At 48.8% G+C, this 20215-nt stretch overlaps 1 protein-coding gene across 18 annotated transcripts in view; it reads right to left on the minus strand.

Moving 5' to 3' along the window:
• CAMK2G (calcium/calmodulin dependent protein kinase II gamma) overlaps positions 1 to 20215 on the minus strand; it is a 51712-nt gene that overhangs the window by 9269 nt on the left and 22228 nt on the right. For 5 of the 18 annotated variants that reach the window (XM_055081494.1, XM_028481035.2, XM_028481038.2 and 2 more), the window contains 10 exons: positions 19261 to 19333; positions 19013 to 19115; positions 18501 to 18584; positions 17971 to 18065; positions 17276 to 17398; positions 13588 to 13671; positions 13318 to 13360; positions 10759 to 10821; positions 8754 to 8797; positions 2099 to 2131 (listed from right to left, as the gene is read on the minus strand). In XM_055081494.1, the coding sequence (XP_054937469.1) occupies positions 2099 to 2131; positions 8754 to 8797; positions 10759 to 10821; positions 13318 to 13360; positions 13588 to 13671; positions 17276 to 17398; positions 17971 to 18065; positions 18501 to 18584; positions 19013 to 19115; positions 19261 to 19333 (745 nt within the window). The remainder of the gene's footprint in view (positions 1 to 2098; positions 2132 to 8753; positions 8798 to 10758; positions 10822 to 13317; positions 13361 to 13587; positions 13672 to 17275; positions 17399 to 17970; positions 18066 to 18500; positions 18585 to 19012; positions 19116 to 19260; positions 19334 to 20215) is intronic. The other 13 variants (XM_028481043.2, XM_028481039.2, XM_028481041.2 and 10 more) reach the window with 4 other exon arrangements.

Below are 20215 nucleotides of genomic sequence, written 5' to 3' on the forward strand. Positions count from 1 at the left end.
GTCACCAAAGCCGCTCGACTCCCAGACCTCCCTTGCCCCCCCCGGCCTGGCCCGGAGGAGCTAGGCCTGAGGTGGCCTCCATAACACTACGGGATGGGAGCAACGGCTGGAGAGATGACCAGAGGAGATTATTTGGAGGGACCCAGAGACCTAGCCCAGGAGGCATCCTCGAGGTGGGATGAGCCCAAAGACTTGTTTTAAAGCATCTCTCCAGAAATCTTTGCTGATGCCAGGTGCCATGTCACTGCACAATCATAACTTCACACCCAAAGAAATTCAGGATCTTCTCACTTTATAGGGGGAAAGGAGTGTGGTTTATAAGAAAGCAGAACAAAATTCAGAAACTCTGGGTCCCCGAACTGTGGGCAGTCCTCTGCTGCCCTTTCAAGCTGCCACCTGCATTCCCTTCCCCTTACAACACCAGATTGAAGCCTGATCTGAAAAGTAGAGGAACAAGGAGAGGAAGAAAACCTGGCCTAGGAGATGGTGTCCAGAGAGGAAAGGGGTGGAATCTGGATACAAAATGCATCCACTGACCCTAGGGAGTAGAGACAGGGCTGTGCTGTTGGCCTTTCTGCCTGATCAATCTTCGACCTGGTCAGACGGGAATGAGGGCAGAGCTCCAAGGAGCAGCAGGTGAATCCAGAACCCAGTACCCAGGAAAGAGTAGGTTGCCCAGCAGGCCAACATTCCCAACAGCAGACCACTGGGATATCTCCTTGTCTTTCAAAATATTACACTGAGTGGCACAGCAAGGGAGAGTGGGGGAGGATAATGAGGAAGGAAGGAGGCCGACCTCCAGGGCAGGGAGTCCTATTGATGCTCTCTGCCTCTTACAATCCCCTAACCAACACACTCAGTCTCACTGGGAGTCCCTGTGGAGTCGGTGGCCACTGAGGAGCAGCCTGATGCCTGCAAATTCTTCAACAAGCAGAGAGACAAATGTACAGCTGCCATCTCTGTGCAGGGCGCAAATGAGGGCACGCTGGCAGCTAGGATGTGCTTCTTCTCTCCTAGAACACATACAGAAAGCCATCCAGACTGTCCTACTTCTTCTTGCCTGGAGGCCTCTTTTATGGCCCCTTGGACCAGACCTGAAGCCGTAACTTGCTATCAATGGTTGAGATGTCCCCAAACCCAGGGCTAGGCATGGAACCTCAAGCCAGGTACCTAAGTGCTATCAGACTCCGCTGAACTCTGCAGGCTGGAGAAGGGGGCCCCAGGAGTAGAAAGGATGTGGATCTAATCTCACATGAACTCTGCTCTCTTCCATATCCCCCCAGAAAAGAGCAGACTCCTCCTAGCTCAGCTGCTGACATGGACCTGTCTGGGGCTGACTGGACAAAGCTGTTCTATTTGCAAAGCCCAGCTGAGACAAAGACCCTGGCAGGGGGCAAGGACTGCAGGGTGTCCGTAAAAACTGCCATATCTGCAGAGGGCTGAGATGTCACCCGGGTGGCCCCACCTCTGGCTTTAATAGATGGTTTCATAAGGATTCAGGCTACTGTGTTCCCCTGGGTGTCCTGTGTCCCGTGAGAAAGAATATGCGCTCTCTGCAGCCTTTCAGCTGTTGCTCCTGCGGGCGGGGTGGGAAGGATGAAACACCGGGCACAGCGTGCTAATGGGCACTTGCACAGGGGAAAAGGCCAGGAGAGTGAGGCTCAGAGCCGAGAGCCTACAACCGGCTCCTCTGCACACCACACAGAGGTCCGCTGGCTGCCAGTCTGTAGGAAACGGCTGCTTGTGCCCGGTGAGCAGGGCCTCTCCTCCTGAGTGACTGTGAGTGAGGGTCTCCCCCTGTGCTTGCCACCTGGCCCGGAATCCCTACCAGCTTCACATCCTGCCCTGGGCTGCTGGGGGCAGTCCAAGTGCTGCAGCAGGGAATGCCATACCACACATTCCAATGCCCGTTTCTTAGGCCGCTGGGCGACCTCGGGCAATGGCCCCCGCCTGGCAGGACAGGCCACACCTGCCCGCACAGCACAGACATGCAGTGAGGATGAGTGAAGCACACGCACATGGCAGAATGGGTTTGCGTGGCTGGCAGGCGGGCGCAGGCAGCATGGAGCGGGCGGATGGGTGGGCAGGCAAGGCTCACCATTAGGTGCACGCTGGAACTCGACTTCCTTTTCTGGACACACCACAGCAAAAGGGAAAGAGAAGGGGAAAGAGGAGGTAAGAAGAGAAGCACAGAGACGCTGCAGGTTAGTGCACCAGCATGGGCTCTGCCTCAGGAGAAAAGAACAGAAGGAGGAGACCTGGAGTCCAGCACCAGAAGGGTTAAAACAGCATCTAGACAGACAGGCACACACACCCCTCCAGACCCTGGGAGAGGAAGAACTCCTCTGCTGTCAGGTTCACAGACACAGATTGAGGATATTCTGAGGTGTCTCAGATTTGCTCAGAGAAACCTCTTAAAAGGAGATTAAATCACAATTCTATGAGAGTAAGTAACATTTTGCTGCAAATTTATAGGTTTGGGCTTATCTAGCTCACCTACAGGATTATTTATTTTCTCTCATTACTAGGTCTGCCTGAAATTCGAGTGAGCAGCTATCAGGTAAAGAGCAAAAGCTACTCTACGTCATCCTCAGCTTTAACAACATTTGACTTCTGAACCTAGACTTTTTTTCACTGGACTCCTAAAACTTTTCAGAGAAAGATGTTGAGCTTTTGAAAATCATCTGACAAATATTAAATTTTGGCACCCATTTCTTTGTTGGTATGGCCATGCTCATTTATAAGATTTCAATGTTTTATTGCATTTTGTAATTAGGGGGCAATGGAAAAGCAGGCGTGCTGGTGATTAAAAGTGCAGTGATCTTACGGACACAAAGATGTAAACCACAGGAAATGCTGAAAGCAGGGATGCCTGAGTCTCAATTAGAAGCTCAAACACTTTATGTTCAGACATGAAACAAGAGCAGAAAAATAAAGACCACACGGAACACTGAAAATATATCTTGGAAGACTGTGTCTAAAAGGTGAAAGGTAATTGAGGATTTTATCATTAGCTCGCTGGGAGACAGAGGTCCCCTAGGAACATGTCTGTGTGTCGTTTACTCGCATATTCATCTAACCATAGCCAACAAATGCTTACTGAGGGCTATTCTAGGCATAGTGAACACAGACAAATGTTCCTGCCCTCAAGAAGCTGACACTCTACTTGAGAAGACATTTCTGAGAACGTATTCTATTCAAAAGAAGGGGACTACAAGTATATAAAAGAATTGTCCACAATTTAGAAATAGGTCTAAAGAAAAAGAAAGGCTAAATATAATGAAGCCTCTTGCTTTAGCCTTTCATATATACCCACATATGGGATTTTACTTCCAAATTATCCCAGAAAAGGGAGCTGCTTTACATTCATATATATACTTCTTCCTTATCCAACCAGAGTGGTAACACTTTGAAGGAAGGTCCTATCTTGTCTTGGTAATCTCCATGGTGCCTAGCAAAATGTCTAAAAGTCAGCATATGATCAACAAATGTTTGCCAAGTTCAACTGGGTTTGTTGACTCTGGTTTTTCCCCCGGCTAAAGCAGAGTGCAGGCTTCTAACTTGCCTGGAATTACAGCACTGAAGACTCTGCAGGGGCACAGACCAGGGCCAGTCTTGGAGTCAAAGGGCCATGCAGGTTGCTTTCACACAAACCTTGCCTTAGGCAGAGTACTTTCTGCTGTCTTCTTCAACTAATGGGGAGTAAGTCCCCAACTTGCTCCCAGCTGCCTCTCTTACTTCAACTGCCCTGTGTGAAAACTTGAGATAATCCTTTCTACTCATGGGTCAGTTTCTACCAGGTGAGCAGGCTTCTTTCAGTTTCTTTCTCCATCCCTTTAGGGTTTTGCCCTCAGCCATGCATAGCTGGCCTCCTCCTCTGGCAGCCTGCAGCACTGTTTAATTACCAGATCATTTTAAAGAACCACACTTCACTTATGTTTAAAAATTAAATATTAAAAATTTTAAACCAGAAAAAGGTTCAAGCCTCCTTTCCACACTTAAACAAATATTCCAACAGTACTTAAGGAAAATAATAGCATCTCTCTCTTCCTTTTCTTTTTCCTCCCTTCCTCCCTCCCTCCCTCCCTTCTTCCTTCTTTTCCTTATTTCTCTCTCCTTTTCTTTGCTTCCTCGCTCTTTCTTTTAAGATTGGACGGTCATTCTGGCCTGGGACTAGTGGAATGCACAAGTTGTCCTCAATTAGGGGCCCCTCAAGTCTTGTCCTCTTAAGTGGCTCTCACTCCTCCATAGACCCTGGGGTCACTGGCATCTACCTTCAAAGAAACCTAACCAGAACCTGAAGTCCCCAAATTCAACTGCACAAGGTAGACTTACTGCTCAAACCAATGCTAATATCCCAGCATCTGTGAAAGCTTCTGAACAGCAAGAAAGAAATCTCCCTATGGACTTTAAGCAGCAGAAACTGGGGAGGGCGGGGCTGGGCTGGGAAAGGAGGATGGGGTCTAAAAGAAAGATCCAGGATGCTGACAGATCAGGATCTTCTGAGCGGCTTCAAAGGCCTCCCTCATAACACAGGTTATCACCTTGACTTTCAAGAAGGCCCAGAAAAGCAAAACCCCGCATACCTTGCCTTGTCTTTTCCTTCCCCTTTTGCAGTACTTTCATCCAACCACGCTGTTCATTATTATATACTTGTTCCTGATTATAAAAGGACTGCAGCCACATTACAAGCAATTTGGAAAAGAGAAAAGAGGGGAAAAAAACACCCATAATCCTATCACTGTTACCAGTCTTTTGTGTATGCAATTTAAACGTATCATTGTAAGCTATATACAAGTTTATGCCTTACTTTCTTTTAATGTCTTACTTTAAAAATAAATAGTATCTTAATTTTTATTCTGATTATCAAAGTAATATACGGTCTAGGTGAAAATGTAGAAAATACAGAAAAATGTATGAAATAAAAGTTTCCCAAATTCCCATCACCCAGTGAAGTTACTATTAACACTTCAGTGGGGTTTCTCCTGGTTCTTTTTCTATTCACATATCATACACTGAATATAATCTATAAGTACTTTGTTTTTTTAAACAAAATTTAGACAGTAGTGTATGTACTGCTTTATATCCCACTTTTTCCACTTGAAACATTTCTGTCATTATATAGTCATAAAAATTAATAACTTTGTAATGGTCAATTAGTTTTCCCATAATTATTTAGTCATTATCCTTTGGGCTTTTGATGTTTCCCATCTTCTCATGGTTATAAGTAATGTCATGTTGAACATCTTTCTGCTTTCAGTTTTTCCATATTTTGAGTGATTCCTTTAGGACAAATTCCCAGAAGTAGAACTAAAAGGTAAAACAGGAACATTTTTATGGCTTTTGACACACAGGCTGCTTTAGGAGGGGTCATTCCGATTTACACCACCATCACAAACTTAAGAGTCAACAAATGGCACCTCGTTTCAACCTGCATTTCTCTGATACCAGTGAGGCTAAACATCCACATTTGTTAACTCATTCTACTTCCTCTTTTCAGATTGTCAGTTCATCTTCTTTGACCATTTATCTGCTGGATTTTAGGGGGTATTCTTATTTATTAGAGAAAGCTCTTTTGTATAAAAATAATATTAACTCATCCCATCACACCTATGAATATTTTCTCCAACCTGTCTCTTGTTGGCCTTTGAATTTTGGTTGGTCATGCCCTTCTTAAACTCGTGCATCTTAGCTTCTGTTCCCACCCCTATATTCAAAGTCTTTTCTCAAGCATAAAACTCATTTACGGAGTACCTAATCAGGGTCAGAACCTGGGCTAGGTTCCCCACATATGTTCTCATTTAAAGCAATTTAACTACCGGTTCTGTTTGCCTAGCCTGTATCCTTCTCAGCATTCCTGTAAGGGCTGGCATTGTTGCACACCTCTGTTCTTCCTCCACCTCTTCTTACATTTCCTTTGCTAATTCCTCTTCTTCCAGCTCCTTAATAACAGATAACCCTGAAATTCTGCCTTTCCTGGACTCTTCAACATTTGTGTGCTTTGGATTCATATGGAGGAATGGGAATGTTATTAAAATTCAGGTTCTGCCTCCGCCCAAGGCTTCCTGAATCTGAATTCCAGGCTGGACCCTGGAATCCGTGTATTTTAACTAGCTCCTTAGGCAAGTCTTACATGGCTGTGCCTGAGGCCAGTATCTACAAAGTTCTGCCAGAAACCTACTCCTTAATGACACCTTTAACCCGTCCTCTCACCATCTCAGCTGTCACTGCTTTATTTCAGGTCCTATTTTGTGCAGTCTCTCTCTGCTTCCGCCATACAAAAGCTAATGGAGTTCCCAGAATCATCGTGCTGTTTCAAACTTGTGTATTCCCTTTTCCTGGAATGTCCTCTCCTTTCCGCTCCCCTCCTTAACTTGGCAAAATCCAACTAGTCCTTCAAACTCAGTTCCTGGGCCATCTCCTTCAGGAAAATTTGCTGTTCTGGCTCAGGTGCTTGTCTCTCTGCTCCTCCAGCACCTGCCTGGCACGTACGTCCCTCAGTGGACACGAGATTCACTCACGTGAGTCTCCCTCTGCACACCTCCCTGGGCTACACCAGGTATCTCCCAGCACGTCTGAAGACCTCTCTGCCCTGATCTTCACTTGTCTCTCAACCTCAGTGTGGTCAAAACAAAACTTCTCTTCCCACCAAAACATTCCTTCACGACTAGTCACATTTCTAGCAAAGATACCACCATTTCTTTCAATAGTCAATACACTTTGCTATTATCTTTGATGGACCCTTTTTAAATCTCCCGTATCTAATGGGAACTTCCTTTGCCACACCTCATCAGAGCTAACGTCTAATCAGAGCCCAGCACCCATGGGTACAGCTGGACCAATGACCTACAGGCAGCACCTATTCCAAGTGGTTGGTTGTGCTCCTCTGGTGGTTATTTTGAATATTAACTCTTGCTATTTCTCATCATCTTTTCTTCACCCTACACCCAGACTATAATAAATCCTAGCTGATACCTGTGTCTCGTTCCTACCCTCTTCTATTCACCCTTACACGCTTAGCCAAGTCTTTCGAAAACATCACTCTTAACCTTCCCTGCTCAGTGGTCTATGATGTTTTCTGTGGTCTAACACACAAACCTCCAATCCCTCTGCTCAACCAGACCAATCCAGCTGTATTTTTTATATCCCTCTACCAAATACCCCATGTTCCAGTTGGGCAGAGAACATCAATATGTATAATAGAACTCATAAAAATAATTTTTGTTGTTTTTAAGTTACAGAAAATACATTCTCATTTTAAAGAAAACACATGTGTACAAAGTAAAAAAACAAAAGGTTGTCTCCCCACCCTGCCTTCACCTCCAATCCCATTCTCTAGAGGCAATCACTGACTTGGTTCCAATCTTCCTACCTCCTTTTAGCTTTCTCCAATAAGTCTCTTCCCCAGAAGCTTCTTGGACTGAACCATCCCATGTAGGGTCCAGTACCATATACCATTCAGTGCTTAGCTGATCCCAGATGTGTTCACTTTTCTTTTTAATTGACCCTGCAATTCTTGAAGTTGGATGAAACCTGCCTCTCCTCTTACACCTTTTGTGTGCCTCTAGAACTGAGTGTAGCACTGAGCCTCTGACGGGTACTTAATAAATACTTTGTAAAGATTGACTCTAGCTTCTTCTCCAGAAAAATATATGCAAAATCTCTCCTTAACTAGCCACCTTTTCCTAACCTGGCTCCACCATCAAGCTCACACTCTTGTAACTGAGGGGCTGCCAGTCAACCCCAGCTCCATGTCAGCAAGTGTGCATGGAGCCCAAGCTCCCCTCCTTAGGGCAGAAGTACATGGAAGCAGGCATGCAGACAATGAGAGAAAGAGGAAGGGATGGGGGAAGGGAAAGGGGCACACAGGTATATCTCAGCTGGGGACATAAGATCCTGGGGAAAGGTCTAATTTAAACTTTTGTTGTTTTTATGGTTTGCATAATAATGGTTTGAAATTCTCTGTGGTGTAAATTGGCAGGCTTCAAGATAGCATGAACTCTTATCCAATGCCCCAGCCCCAGGGCCCTTTCTGCCCCCAAAGCCTCTAAGAACACTTTGGCTGTGTGAGGACCCCTCTACCTTGGCCAAGCAGTCACCCCCACTAAGGCTTCTTGTTGGTCCCTATGGGCCCCTGTCCCTCCTCTTGCCCTCATCCCCCAGGAAAAGTTCCCTCACCAAATGAAAACGAGCTGTGATGTACCATGTCCCTGGCCTGTGTCTAAGGCACCTATGCCTCGAGAGAAAGTTTGACGCTTTCACTCAATGGTATCTTAGCTGGGTTCTGGAAGTGCTTTGGAGATAAGAAAAAAGAACAAAAGGATAGTGGCTTCAGGTGCCAAGCCCTGTACCCTGAGTCAACCAGGCAAACTTTGCTTTCATTTGATTAAATCGGTTTGTGCTTTAAAAAGAAAAAAAGATTAACCAGTGACCTAAAAAACCCAGAAAGTCAAGCCCTGGAGATGAAACCTGTGTCTGGAAGTCAGGTTCAGGATTCAGCTCTAGTAAACTATAGTTTGGATCACCTCCCCTGAGTCTTTCCAATCAAGCTAGGGTCAGGTGAAGCACGTATCCCTCTTGCCCTCTCAGGCCAGTGGAACCTGCTGTTCTGAGCACAGAGGTTTCTGGTTTAAAGCAGAAAAGCAAGGATAGGAAGGTTCTTGGGGAAAGGGGGAACGAAGTGCCAAGGAGTCCCTTGGGAGTGACTGTTGGAAGAAAAAGGCCAGACCTTGGGCTGGAGTGGAGACACCTACCTTGACACCGCCGTCCGACTTCTTGTTCAATAGGCTTTTGGCAGCTGTGAAAACAAAGAGAAAAATCAAGTCTCCTGTATTGTACCCTCTTCCCATCCTGAAGTCTGGCAGCTAGATCCGCAAGAGACTGATGTGTTTGACAAGTGGGCCAGGAGTCTCCTGAAACCCCTAGAAGAGGCCCTTCTTGATGCCCCAAAGCAAGAAGGGCATCTCAAGCAGCGTCAGACCCTCAGGGTGGCACCCCAGGATCTCCTCTGCCATGGAAGAGGGCTCAGCAGAAACAGGGACACTCCGCATTTAGGAGGAGAAACCACATTCAGTACTGGGGCTGCCTGGGCCATTGGGAACTCTGCCTTCAACAGCTTTCACCTAGGCCTGGAAGCAGAGTGCCAGGGTGAAAGGTGAGGGCTCCGTCCCTAGATGCCATGGAGATTCTCAGGACAGCCAAGCTGCAAGGATGCAAGACATCTCCTGAGCGTTCTCAAGAAACAAGAGTGTCACAGTTCATGAAGGAGACCAGTCGTGAGGACAGACAGACACAGACACAGAGACTAGGACCACCTACAGGAGGGTTTTGCCAGGGGGTTGAAGCCTTGACTGGGCAGGTCCTCACTGCCACCCTTTCCTCAGTCTACTCTCTGGACCCACTGAGCAGAAAGGACTGGGCAGAATAATGAGGTATTAAACAGATTCTAGCCAGGCACAGGGTGATGCTCAAGGCTGATGAGCTCCACATAGGAAGGCTGGTGATGCCTGTTGGCCACAAAAGTCACAGGAAAGTAGCAGACAGTGGATGGGAGATTCCAGGGAGATTGAATCAGTCCAACTAACTGATCCACCTAGACTTTGATGGGTTTGCATCTTGGTTCTACTGCTTGCTAGCTGTGTGAGTTACTTAACCTCTCTGAACCTCAGTTTCTTTATCTATAAAATGGGATAATAGCATGAAAAGCACTAAGCAGAGTGTCTGGCACATAGCAAGAGCTCAGCAAGTGTTAACTACTGTCACTATTGCTGCCATTCTTCCCTTCAGGTGGCCTTTCCTACCCAAGCTGGGTCTCCAGTGAGAATAAGGGTCCTTGCATCACAAGAATTCTGACCTCCAAAAATGGCCTTTGGTCCTATCTCCAGTTTATGCTGGGGTGATTTGACACTTATTTTTTAAATGTGTTTACTACTATGCCTGACCACCTACGGTGTTAAGTGCTTTACATAAGTCAAACTACTCTGACAGCCCATTAGAATCACTTGGGAGTTAAGAGAAAAATGCTTATGCCTATCCCATGCCCTAGGGATTCTGATTTTATTTGTCTGGGGTGGGTCTCAGCATCAGAATTTCTTTCTTAACAAGTTTTCTCATACAGGCAGGGTTGAGGGCCTTAGACATACATGATCTTAATCGTCACCACGTTATTTCTTAGCCCCATTGGAAAGATGAGGAAACTAAGGTTGGGAGAGCTGATGTGACTTGCTCAGGGTTTGGCAGGGCTAGGATCCAAACTCAGGAGCGGCTGTCTGCACAGCTTCTGTACTCTACCGCATTTCAGACCCGGGGGGCCGGCAAATGCCAGACTTCACAATTGTGAGGGGCGTGGCTTCCCCTTCGGGGCCGCCCACCGGTGCCGCTGAAGCCTAGTCTTCTGCCGTGGGCAGCTCAGCTCCGGGCCACGCCAGGGCTGTCTCGGGCCACCTTGGCCGCAGCCCTCACAGGCAGGCCAGGCTCTCGGGCGGGTGGCGTCGGGAGGAAAGCCTCCTGCTGCCCAGCTCCACGTCCCAGGCTATTGCCTCCTGAGAGTTGGCAAGCGCCCAGCATGCACGGCCGGTTAGGGGGCTCCGTAACACCGATGCGCTCGCAGATGCCAAGTTAGGTGGTCCGTCCGGCATGCCCATCTCAGCCCGCAAGCATGGGACTCGCCTCCCTGGTGAGCGGGCCTGGCATGCTGGCCCTCCTGGTGGGGTGGCAGGGAGCCGAGGCAGGCGGTCGGGGAGGACTCATGCCACGTACCTTGCCCGGCCAGGCCGGCGGCGCTCGCGGCAGGCGAGGCGGGGGCGGAGCTCTGCCTGCCAACTGAGGGGATACAGTCTCTGAGTGCACAGAGCTGCCGCAAAGCCACGGGGGCCAGTCAGCAGCGAGCATGCCCCAGCGCGAGGCGCAGGAACCCGCTGCCGCTGTGCACGGCAGGGTCCGGGCGGCGTGGCCAAGCCGGCCGAGCTGGGGGAGCGGAGGTGCTGGGGGCAGGCTGGTGAGCAGGTGCAGCCAGCCCTGCAGCAGTCTAGGAACCTGAGAGAACCGGGCTCGGACAGGGCGTGGGGGATCCCGCGGCTCCACCTGTCCCATGACCACCTCGGGTGAGGGTCTGCAGGTCAAAGCCTGACTTGGCAAGGGGTGGTGTCCCTTCCTAGGCAGCCCAGCCCTAGCTTAAGGCTGTCAGGAAACTGAGCCTCATCTGCAAACCTTCCTCCCCAGGGGACCTAAAGGAGGACATTTTCAGAGGGCAGCCCTTTCCTCCGGCCGCATTCCAAACAGTAGAGACTGTCACTCGGGGCCCAGGGAGGGTCTGTGGCCCTTGTGCAGCCAGTTCACTGATGTTCCACAGCCCCCAACTCCTCAGAGACACCGGTCACTTTCCCTCTTCAAGACAGGTGGCCAGGAGAGGCTGCATTTCAGAGTTCCAAAGATGTAGGTGCCCCAAAAATGAGCGCCCAGAAAGTAAACAAAGGCCGCTTAAGCAATACATTCTAGAAACCCCGATTCCACCATTAGCCAACCTGCTAGAATCCAGGGATAAGCTGAACCTTCTATTTGGGATCAACTCAGAAAACTGCCTCACTTGTTCCTAAAGAAGCACACAAGTGCCCTTCCTTCTTGATTATACTTCTAGACACCTCTTCCTACAGAAGCTTCTACAGACTGGCTCTGTCTTCACCTGTCCCAGAGTCAGGGCAAAAGAGGTCATCCTGGAATGCCTGCAGCATCCTTTTTTGTTTGTTTGTTTTTCTGCCTCCTGCGCCAGGGCAAAGTGAGTGCCACGGCCAGACAAAGTCTGGGCAGCAAGGACAGGAGGCTCTTTAGGGATCAGTGAAGATGCTGTGTTGTAACAGAGGGACTGAGTTCCTGAAACCAGGACACCAATTTCATGAAATGGACGGGGAGAGGCTGATGCAGAGGCCGGAGGCCACGGGACGGGGCACATGCTATTGATTTCCTAGCAGCCTGTTTCACATCTCTTCCACTCAGAGAGAGAAATCACCCCATTCTAGGGTCGGCACATATCTGCCCTTGAGCGTCCTCTAGAAAGGCTTTCTTAAACCCAGAAAGTAGAAGGTGCAAGTAATTAGAGGACCAGAGGCCTGATGTGGGACAACAGCTCCACCTCTGCAGGAGGTGGCCTACTGTGCCCTCCTGTCCCCATTTGTGAGGTGAATCCAGAACACAAGATCGAGCCCCAACTAGGGTCACAGGGGATGGGCCTGAGGGGGACACTCTCCCAGCTTACTCTCCAGTCCTGACCCTCCAGGGCCCTGTGGCTCTCACTCGGGCTAGAGCTCATGAAGCCCCAGAGCCAGGGCTGGAGGTTACCGGGAACCAGTCCAGCCAAGCCTGTGGACTCAAGCTCAAGGGAGCAATCTCTGCCCAGGTAGCTGCCCACCTGAGCCTCCCACACACACAACCCCCCCACCCCCATGGCTGTGTAGAAGGAAAGCAAAGGAGGGAGTCTGGTTATGAGAATGAGAAGGGGGTCTTGAACCAAAACAGTGGGGCTGGGGGTTAGGGGGAGGGAAGATCAGGGGAAAAGGCAAGCTGGGAAGAAACCTTTCTGTCTTAAGTTCCCTCATTAATCTTTTCCTCACAGAATAGCCACTGTGCTTCCCAACTGAGGGCAAACAATGATGTGGGTGGGGGGAGGGGGAAGGTGGAATGTCTTGCATCTTAAAAAGAAATGTCAAGTGTGATTTACAAATTACTGGTCCCAACTCTCCCAATTCCTCACGCAACATTAAGCAAATTCCTTTCCCTCCATCCTGCTGGTCTCTATTTCTTCACTTTTACGGTTGGTATAAAAGAGAATATTTTAAGCACAGTCCCTGTAAAAGGCTTAAACATCTGGAATAATTTCTATTAGTCATCTCCACTTGGACACAACGATGGAGTGATCGTTCCAGTCAGCCAATTAATGGTGGTGTCTGGGAAGATTCACTACATCTCATCTCCTTCTTTTTCCCAGCACATCCTCCAATGCCCTTGAGACTGACTAAAATCTTAAAGTACTGAGAGTCTTCAGAGAATTAAATAAGAATCCCCAAGGACAAGGTAAATGGAAGACTGGGCAGACTACTCCTTGGGAGGTTCTAGGGAATACAGTTCATAAACCTGAAGTCATGTAAAGCCCCCCCAGAATTTCAGGTTACAAAACTCAGCTGCAGCAGCCCCTCCAAACAGGATCTTCATCATCTTGGTCAAGGTGTTGCCTGAGACACCCAGTGTCAGGATGGCATGATATATGGCAACAGCCCATTCGACCCACTCACCTCGTAGAGTTAAAGTGCACAGCTGAAAACATACCTGAAAAGTTCCTGGAGACAAGCATGGTCGTGAGGATGGCACCCTGGGGAAAGAAGAGGGTCCTGTGAATCCCATCAGGCTCTAGAAAAGCACAGTCTGTTCTCAGGCAGAGGGCAGCTGCTGGGTAGGGGCTCCCAATGAGTACAACCTTCATAGCTCAGCTCCAGCCAGGAGGGGAGCTTCCTTCTGTGATGGGGCAGGGGGCACACTGCTGAAAGGTATGATTTCAGGAATGCTGGCAAGACTTCCGGCCTGGAAGGCAAGACTCACCTTCAGTTTTCTCCGGGCATTGAACTTGCGTAGGCACTCCACGGTCTCTTGACGATGCATCATAGATGCCACTGTGGACCGTTGCTGGAAGCCAAATAGACAGGTCTGTGAGCCCCCCACCGGATCCTAGGCCCCTCACCATAGTCCCAGCACCGGTGGCCATGTGCTCAGCCGCCCCAGAGTTGCTCTGAAGATAAGATGAGGTCATAGATGTGAAAATGCTTTTACAATAAAAGCACTACCCCAAAATCAAGGTTATGTAAGGACAATAATCTGGACATGAAAACACCACTGATAATTGATGCTGGATGAAGGTGCCCAAGAGAGCATTCTAATCTTCCTTGGGAGACGGAGGCTATGGAACGGGAGAGTTTTTTGTGTGTTGTGATCCTCATGCAGTTATTCCTTCAGCAACTATTTAGTGAGCACCTACTGCGCTCCAGATTCTGGGCAGTGAGAGAACAGAAAGGGTTCCTGCTCTCCAGAGAGAACATTCATTCCTTCTAAGAGCTCCTCTCAACAACCATCCCACCCGCCAACAAGGTCTTAAATGAAGCTGTGATCTGAGAAGCTAAGGATCTTTACCTTGAAGCATTAATTCTTTTCACCGTTTTGGATGGGAATTTTTCTTCAATTTATTACTGCTAACTTCCTCCTTAAACAGAGTCCTCTGAACATGATTTACATTTCCCTGATGACACAGGGTCAGCAATATAAGCATCAATGATTACATATCCTAATACAGAGATGTTCTCAGGGTCTGCTGAGATATATAGGAGGATGGAGGGTGGGGTCCACAAACCTGACCCCAGAACATAATATTTCCGCAGTTCTTGAGTACCCATTTTAAGTGGCTCATCCCCTCACTCTGCTGTTGTGACCTTGGCCAGCCTGCTAGAAAAATATATCCTACAATATGCAGCCTGGTGCCCACACCCCCACAGGGCCACCCTGCCTTCCTTCCCCTCTGGTCGCTCCCTTTCCTAGTTCCCGAAGCAACTCTCCCAACCTTATCTACCTTCCCCAGATTTCATATTTCACCTCCTCCTCTAGAGTGTAAACTTCTCCACAAAGTGAAATGAGAGATCATCAAGCAAGAACTCCTTCAACTTCAGCCTTCCAACCACAAGCTGATTTTCACACCCCTGCAACCTAATCCCAGGTCTCAGAAGCATCATCCCTCATGTGCTGACCCCTTGGACCTGGGCTCAGGAGTCCCCCTCTCGTTGTGCTATCCAAACATTGGTTCCTCAATTAGCCAATATTTTTAACCCCTTATTCTGGATTATATTCTTCTCTGCTGTCTACACAATACAGTCAAGCGCAAGATTTTAAAAACTCCCCTGACTCATCCACCTTCTCTAACTAGTACCATGTCTTTCTCTCTTCACCCTCATTCCCTCCTCACCTCACTGTAAACAGGCTTCAGTCTCTCTCCCTCCACTGCCTCTATCAGTGAAATAATGAAACAATGCTTCTAACTGGTCAGAGCCAACAGGCTCTCTTCTGTCTTTATCATGGACTCTCTGAAGCATCTGATTACAGAACCTCCCTTCCTGAGACCTCCTGTTTCTTAGGATCTCCTGATCCTCCTTCTCCCTTGGAAATTCTCATTCTCAGTCTCCTTTGCCGGCTCCTCCAACTCTCCCTGGCGCTAAATGCTGGAAGCCATCTCTTCTCTTACAACAGCCCACAGTAAGAATTCTATCAGGGGCTTCCCTGGTGGCACAGTGGTTAAGAATCTGCCTGCCAATGCAGGGGACATGGGTTCGAGCCCTGGTCCGGGAAGATCCCACATGCTGTGGAGCAACTAAGCCAGTGTGCCACAACTACTGAGCCTATGCTCTAGAGCCCGTGTGCTGCACCTACTGAGCCTGTGCGCCTAGAGCCCGTACTCCACAACAAGAGAGGCCACTGCGATGAGAAGCCCGCGCACCGCAACGAAGAGTAGCCCCCGTTCACCACAACTAGAGAAAGCCCGTGCAAAGCAACGAAGACCCAACACAGCCAAAAAAAAAAAACCCCCCAAAAAACAAAAAAAGGAATTCAATCAGCATAGAAACAATCCCATCTATTTCTACAGCCCCAACACCACCCAAATGACTACAACCTATATTTCCAATTTTTAACTTCTTTTCCATATTTCTAACTACCCCCTGGATGTCTCCAGCTGGAGGTCCTCAAACACCACACTTAACATGTATGAAACTAAAATCATCATCTTTTCTCACAAACAGGTTCCTCCTCTGGGTCAGTGAATGGTACAACCCTCCACTCAGTTACCAACTCAAAACCTGGCAGTCCTCATAGATCCCACTCTCTCCTTCACTTCCCAAATCCAGCTGGTCACAAATCCTTTTTATTCGATGTCCCAAACATCTCTCAAATGTGTCCACTCCTTGCCATACCGCCCACTCTCCTATCATTACCCTTAGCCGAGACCTCATTTGGACTTGCTTAGACAGTTACGACAGCTTCCTGAGCTCTCTGCCCCTGCCTCTTTCCTCTTCAATTCCATTTTCTACACAGCTTCCAAAGTGATCTTTCTTCATTAACTGCACACTTCATTCCCTCTTTAAAACCCTTAAATGGTTCCCTGTGCTTTCAGAGTAAAATCCAGACTCCTTAGGCAGAAACCTGTAGGTCCTGGAATCTTTTTGGCTTCAGTCTCTTGTATTCCTATAGTCCTATGTTCATCTACAATCAAACTACTTAATATTCCTTAAACTCGCCACAATTTCCCCATGGCCTCTCACCTTGGCCCTTGCTAACCTCTGTCTGCAGGTTATCATCCTGGGGAACTCCCAGTCATCTGCCAAGAACCAGGACAGAGCCCACCTCCTCCATGCCTTTAGCAACCCCACTGCCTGCCAGAGACAGCAGGAGCTCCTCCATACTCATCAGCTTCTTTTACGAACTCGTCACATTGCAGAGTGGTTGCCTGCTTGAGTGCCTGTCTCCCCAGATAATCTTTGAGATGTGTGAGGGAAGGCACCATGCCTTATTCATCTTTGTATCTACAGCACCCACACAGGGACCAGCATCAAAGAGGCATTCAGTAAACATGGGAAAGAACAAATACATAAATGCATCGTGGCTGTCAGGAGGCCTAACAAGAGGCAGACCCTCTTGTTTGAAAAAAGATATTTCAGCCTCATAGAAGTGTACATGAGAACAGAATATGCTGACTCACAATGATAGCCCCGGGGGCTTCTCCTAGGGCGAGATTTATGACTGAACTTCAGGAGGCTCTTTTTCGTTGCTCAGAGGCCCCTTCTGTTTATTTCCTGGGTCTTGGTCACATTTCCATTAGAGTTGCCTAAGAGTTGAGATCTGAATATGCACTCTAGGCATGGCAATTCACTTTGAGTTCTGCCAGCTGCTTTCTCTCATCAACTAGAGTCTGCAAGGGTCAACCTAAGCCCTCATTCAAGGTCAAAGAGAAACCACACCTGACAAGTGAGTGGGGGAGAGACAGAGGCCAGTTAGTCCCAATCGCCTCCCCAACTCCTCCTGGTGACGTCTGCTGCCCCTGGGCCCCACCCAGTGCCCCCTCCCCTCTGCTGGGTCTTAGCTCAGGGTCCAAAATGATTATTCTCTATTCATAAGAAGGAGGGTAAAGACAGTGCTATGGGCACATTGAAAGCTGACATCCCTGATCTCCTTGATCTCAGTGGAAGACACTTACACAGACCCATGGATGCTTGAGAGCCTGGTCAGCTGTGATACGCTTTGCGGGGTTTATGGTCAGCATCTGGTTGATCAAGTTCTTGGCTTCAGGAGTCACCGTGTCCCACTCTGGTGATGGGAACTAAGGAGCGGGAACAGGAGAAGGAGGGATATGAAATTTGTGAGCCTCATACCCCCTATAATTAGGGTACTCTGTGTTACCGAAAGCTGCCCAGCAGGGTGTGGGAAAGCCCCGGGGTATCCCAGGATCAGGGTCATCTTAAAGACCGGGACAGGAAAAGAGAACAATCATGGTTAGAATGCCAGAATATTAGACCGGGGGACTCTGACATCTTCTGGTTCAACTCCATCTCTCTACTAGGAGGAATCAGTTGTTCAGCGCTGTGCCAAAGGCCCCACTGCAGTGGGAGAGCCACCAGACTTCTCATCCCTATGTCATGCAGCACACCACACAGCCACACCATTCTTTGCAAATAAGAGACCAAAGGGCTTCAGTGGACTCCGTGACTTTACAGCTACCCAAAATGGCTGTGCAAAAAAGCTGCTCCCTGGGACAGGTCGTGCCAAGAATTGAGGCCTATATGCCCATCCCTGGGTCCTCAAAGTCCCTGACACTCCCTGTACCCTGTGACACACTCAACACGCCCCTTCCCCTGGTCAGCACCTGAGGGGCAGGAACAACCAGGTCCTTACATCATAGGCTCCAGCCTTGATCTGCTGATACAGCTTGTGTTGATCCTCATCCCAGAAGGGAGGGTAGCCCACCAGGAGGATATACAGGATGACCCCTACAAGACAGGACACAAGTCACTGGGGTCAGTCACCTGCTTTGCTGAGGAACCAAGAAAAGCCACACAGGGCTCAGAGCCACCCAGAAAGTCAAGGCCATACCCGAAGGAGAAGTGAATGGCAGCCAATAATGCTGTGCCACTATGCTTCACTCCCCAGGTCACCAAGCCGCGTCCGGGATTTCTTTAGGCACAACCCACCTGCTAAGGCATGGGCAAATCCCTCTTCAAGAAGGATGCAACATCATCTAGGAAATACTTGGGGAGAAGGGTGTGATGGGAACAGCCGTCCCAGGGACACTAGAGCAAACACCGTGAGTACACATAGACCAGACGCCTGTGGGACCCACAAGGAAGAGCAATGCCTCTCTCTTGCCATCGCTGGAAGTCGAGGGCCCTTAACACCAAAAAGCTGAGTGTGTGGAATGGGCTTACCGCAGGCCCAGATATCCACAGGTTTTCCATAGGGATCTTTCCTCAAGACCTCAGGGGACAAGTAACCTGGGGTGCCAGCAAAACCTGTAGCGGAAGAGACAGCGGAGGCACACTGAACCCACTTTCTCTTTCATTAAATCCACATTAGTAATTTCCCCCAAGTCCCTTCTTACTCCTGTTGCTTTTGCTACATAAGCTCTCAGCACATGGGCAGCAAGAGATGACGGGCTGGGCTTCTTGTAGTGCCCGGAATCTAAATCAGAGGGCAAGTCCATGTGTCTACCAGGAATTCCCATCCTCCCCAGAGGCAGCAAGAACACAGTGCTGACAGCAGCAAGTCTCACTGTACTGAGTCATGGAGGGCCAGGGGGAGTTCTGCACCCTCCCCTCCTCCAGTCCCTGAGGAGCCCAGGGCCATTAAGGGTCTGGCTTCTAGTTATGAAAGAGGAAGGCAGATCAGGAAGAGGAGGAAGGGCGGGGGCTGCATTCCAGGAAGACAGGGTCACTCTTACCAAACCAAGCCTGTTGCTCTCCCTGTACTTCGATGGCTAGGCCAAAATCAGCCAGCTTGACTGCGGCACCCTTGCATTTACTCGCCAGCAGGAGGTTCTCAGGCTGTATAAGGAAGACAGAGAACCTCGTGAGGCACCCACCCCGCAGCCCAGAGGGAGCCTAGTTTGGGCCTCGCAGTACTACCATATGGCACCAGGTGGCGCCAATGCTTCACAAGCAAGAGGCAAAGGGGGAACCTGGGTAGTACCTTCAGGTCCCGGTGGACAATGTCATGCTGGTGGATGTGGTTAACACTCTCCAGAATCTGATGTATACAGTGGCTGCAAAAGCAGAAGAAAGGTCAGTTCAGGGTTAAACCATCCATGACCACACGCTGTGGACAAAAGCACTTATCTCTGGGTCAGGGATTCACAGAGAATCACTCAATGAGGAGCTAGAACCTTGGACTTCAGACATCATCTGTTCAACATACTTTATAGAAGAGGAAACTGAGGCCCAAGCAGATTAAGTGGTTTATCCAGGCTCTCCTGCTAGATAATGGCAGAGGGCAGACTAGAACAGGGTCCACCATGCCTCCTTACACTATAAAGGCCCAACATATTCAATTTGTTTCCAAGAAACTGGGGGACATCTCAAGACTCCTGAGAAAGAGAGACCATCCAACTCCGTCCTTGTTTCTCTTCCCCTCTATGGTAACTCTGTTCTTGGAGAAGAGGCTTGTGGTAGCAACTCAGGAAGGATAGTCCAACTTATTAGCCTAAGTCGTTTTGGGGGTGGGTACACTCATTCTTTCATTTAAACATTTATCGAGCACCTATAGGCACTGTGCTTGGTACCACACCAGCTGTAAAGATGACCCAGTGCCTGCCCTGAAGTTTATCATCTAGTAGGGGAGATAAAACAAGTACACAGGCACCATCAAGAAACAAGGTACTAAAGAGGGTTCCAAACAGGCACCTGAGGAGCATTTCTGGATCATGATTTTTCATAGAAAAAGACAAACTAACCTAGAGTCACATTCAGCTGCTGATGCGTGAATCCACCTTCCAAACCATCCTGCCACACTTGCAGTCAAACTCCTGGTGGGGTGTACTGGCAGTCTAGAGCACTGGTGAAAACTGGGGGATGATTATGGCCCCCAGAGGACATCTGGCAATGCCTGGAGACATTGCTGGTTGTCACAACTGAGAGGGACGGTGCTA

This window comes from Physeter macrocephalus, chromosome 20 (assembly GCF_002837175.3).
Source record: "Physeter macrocephalus isolate SW-GA chromosome 20, ASM283717v5, whole genome shotgun sequence".
Taxonomy (NCBI): Eukaryota; Metazoa; Chordata; class Mammalia; order Artiodactyla; family Physeteridae; genus Physeter; species Physeter macrocephalus.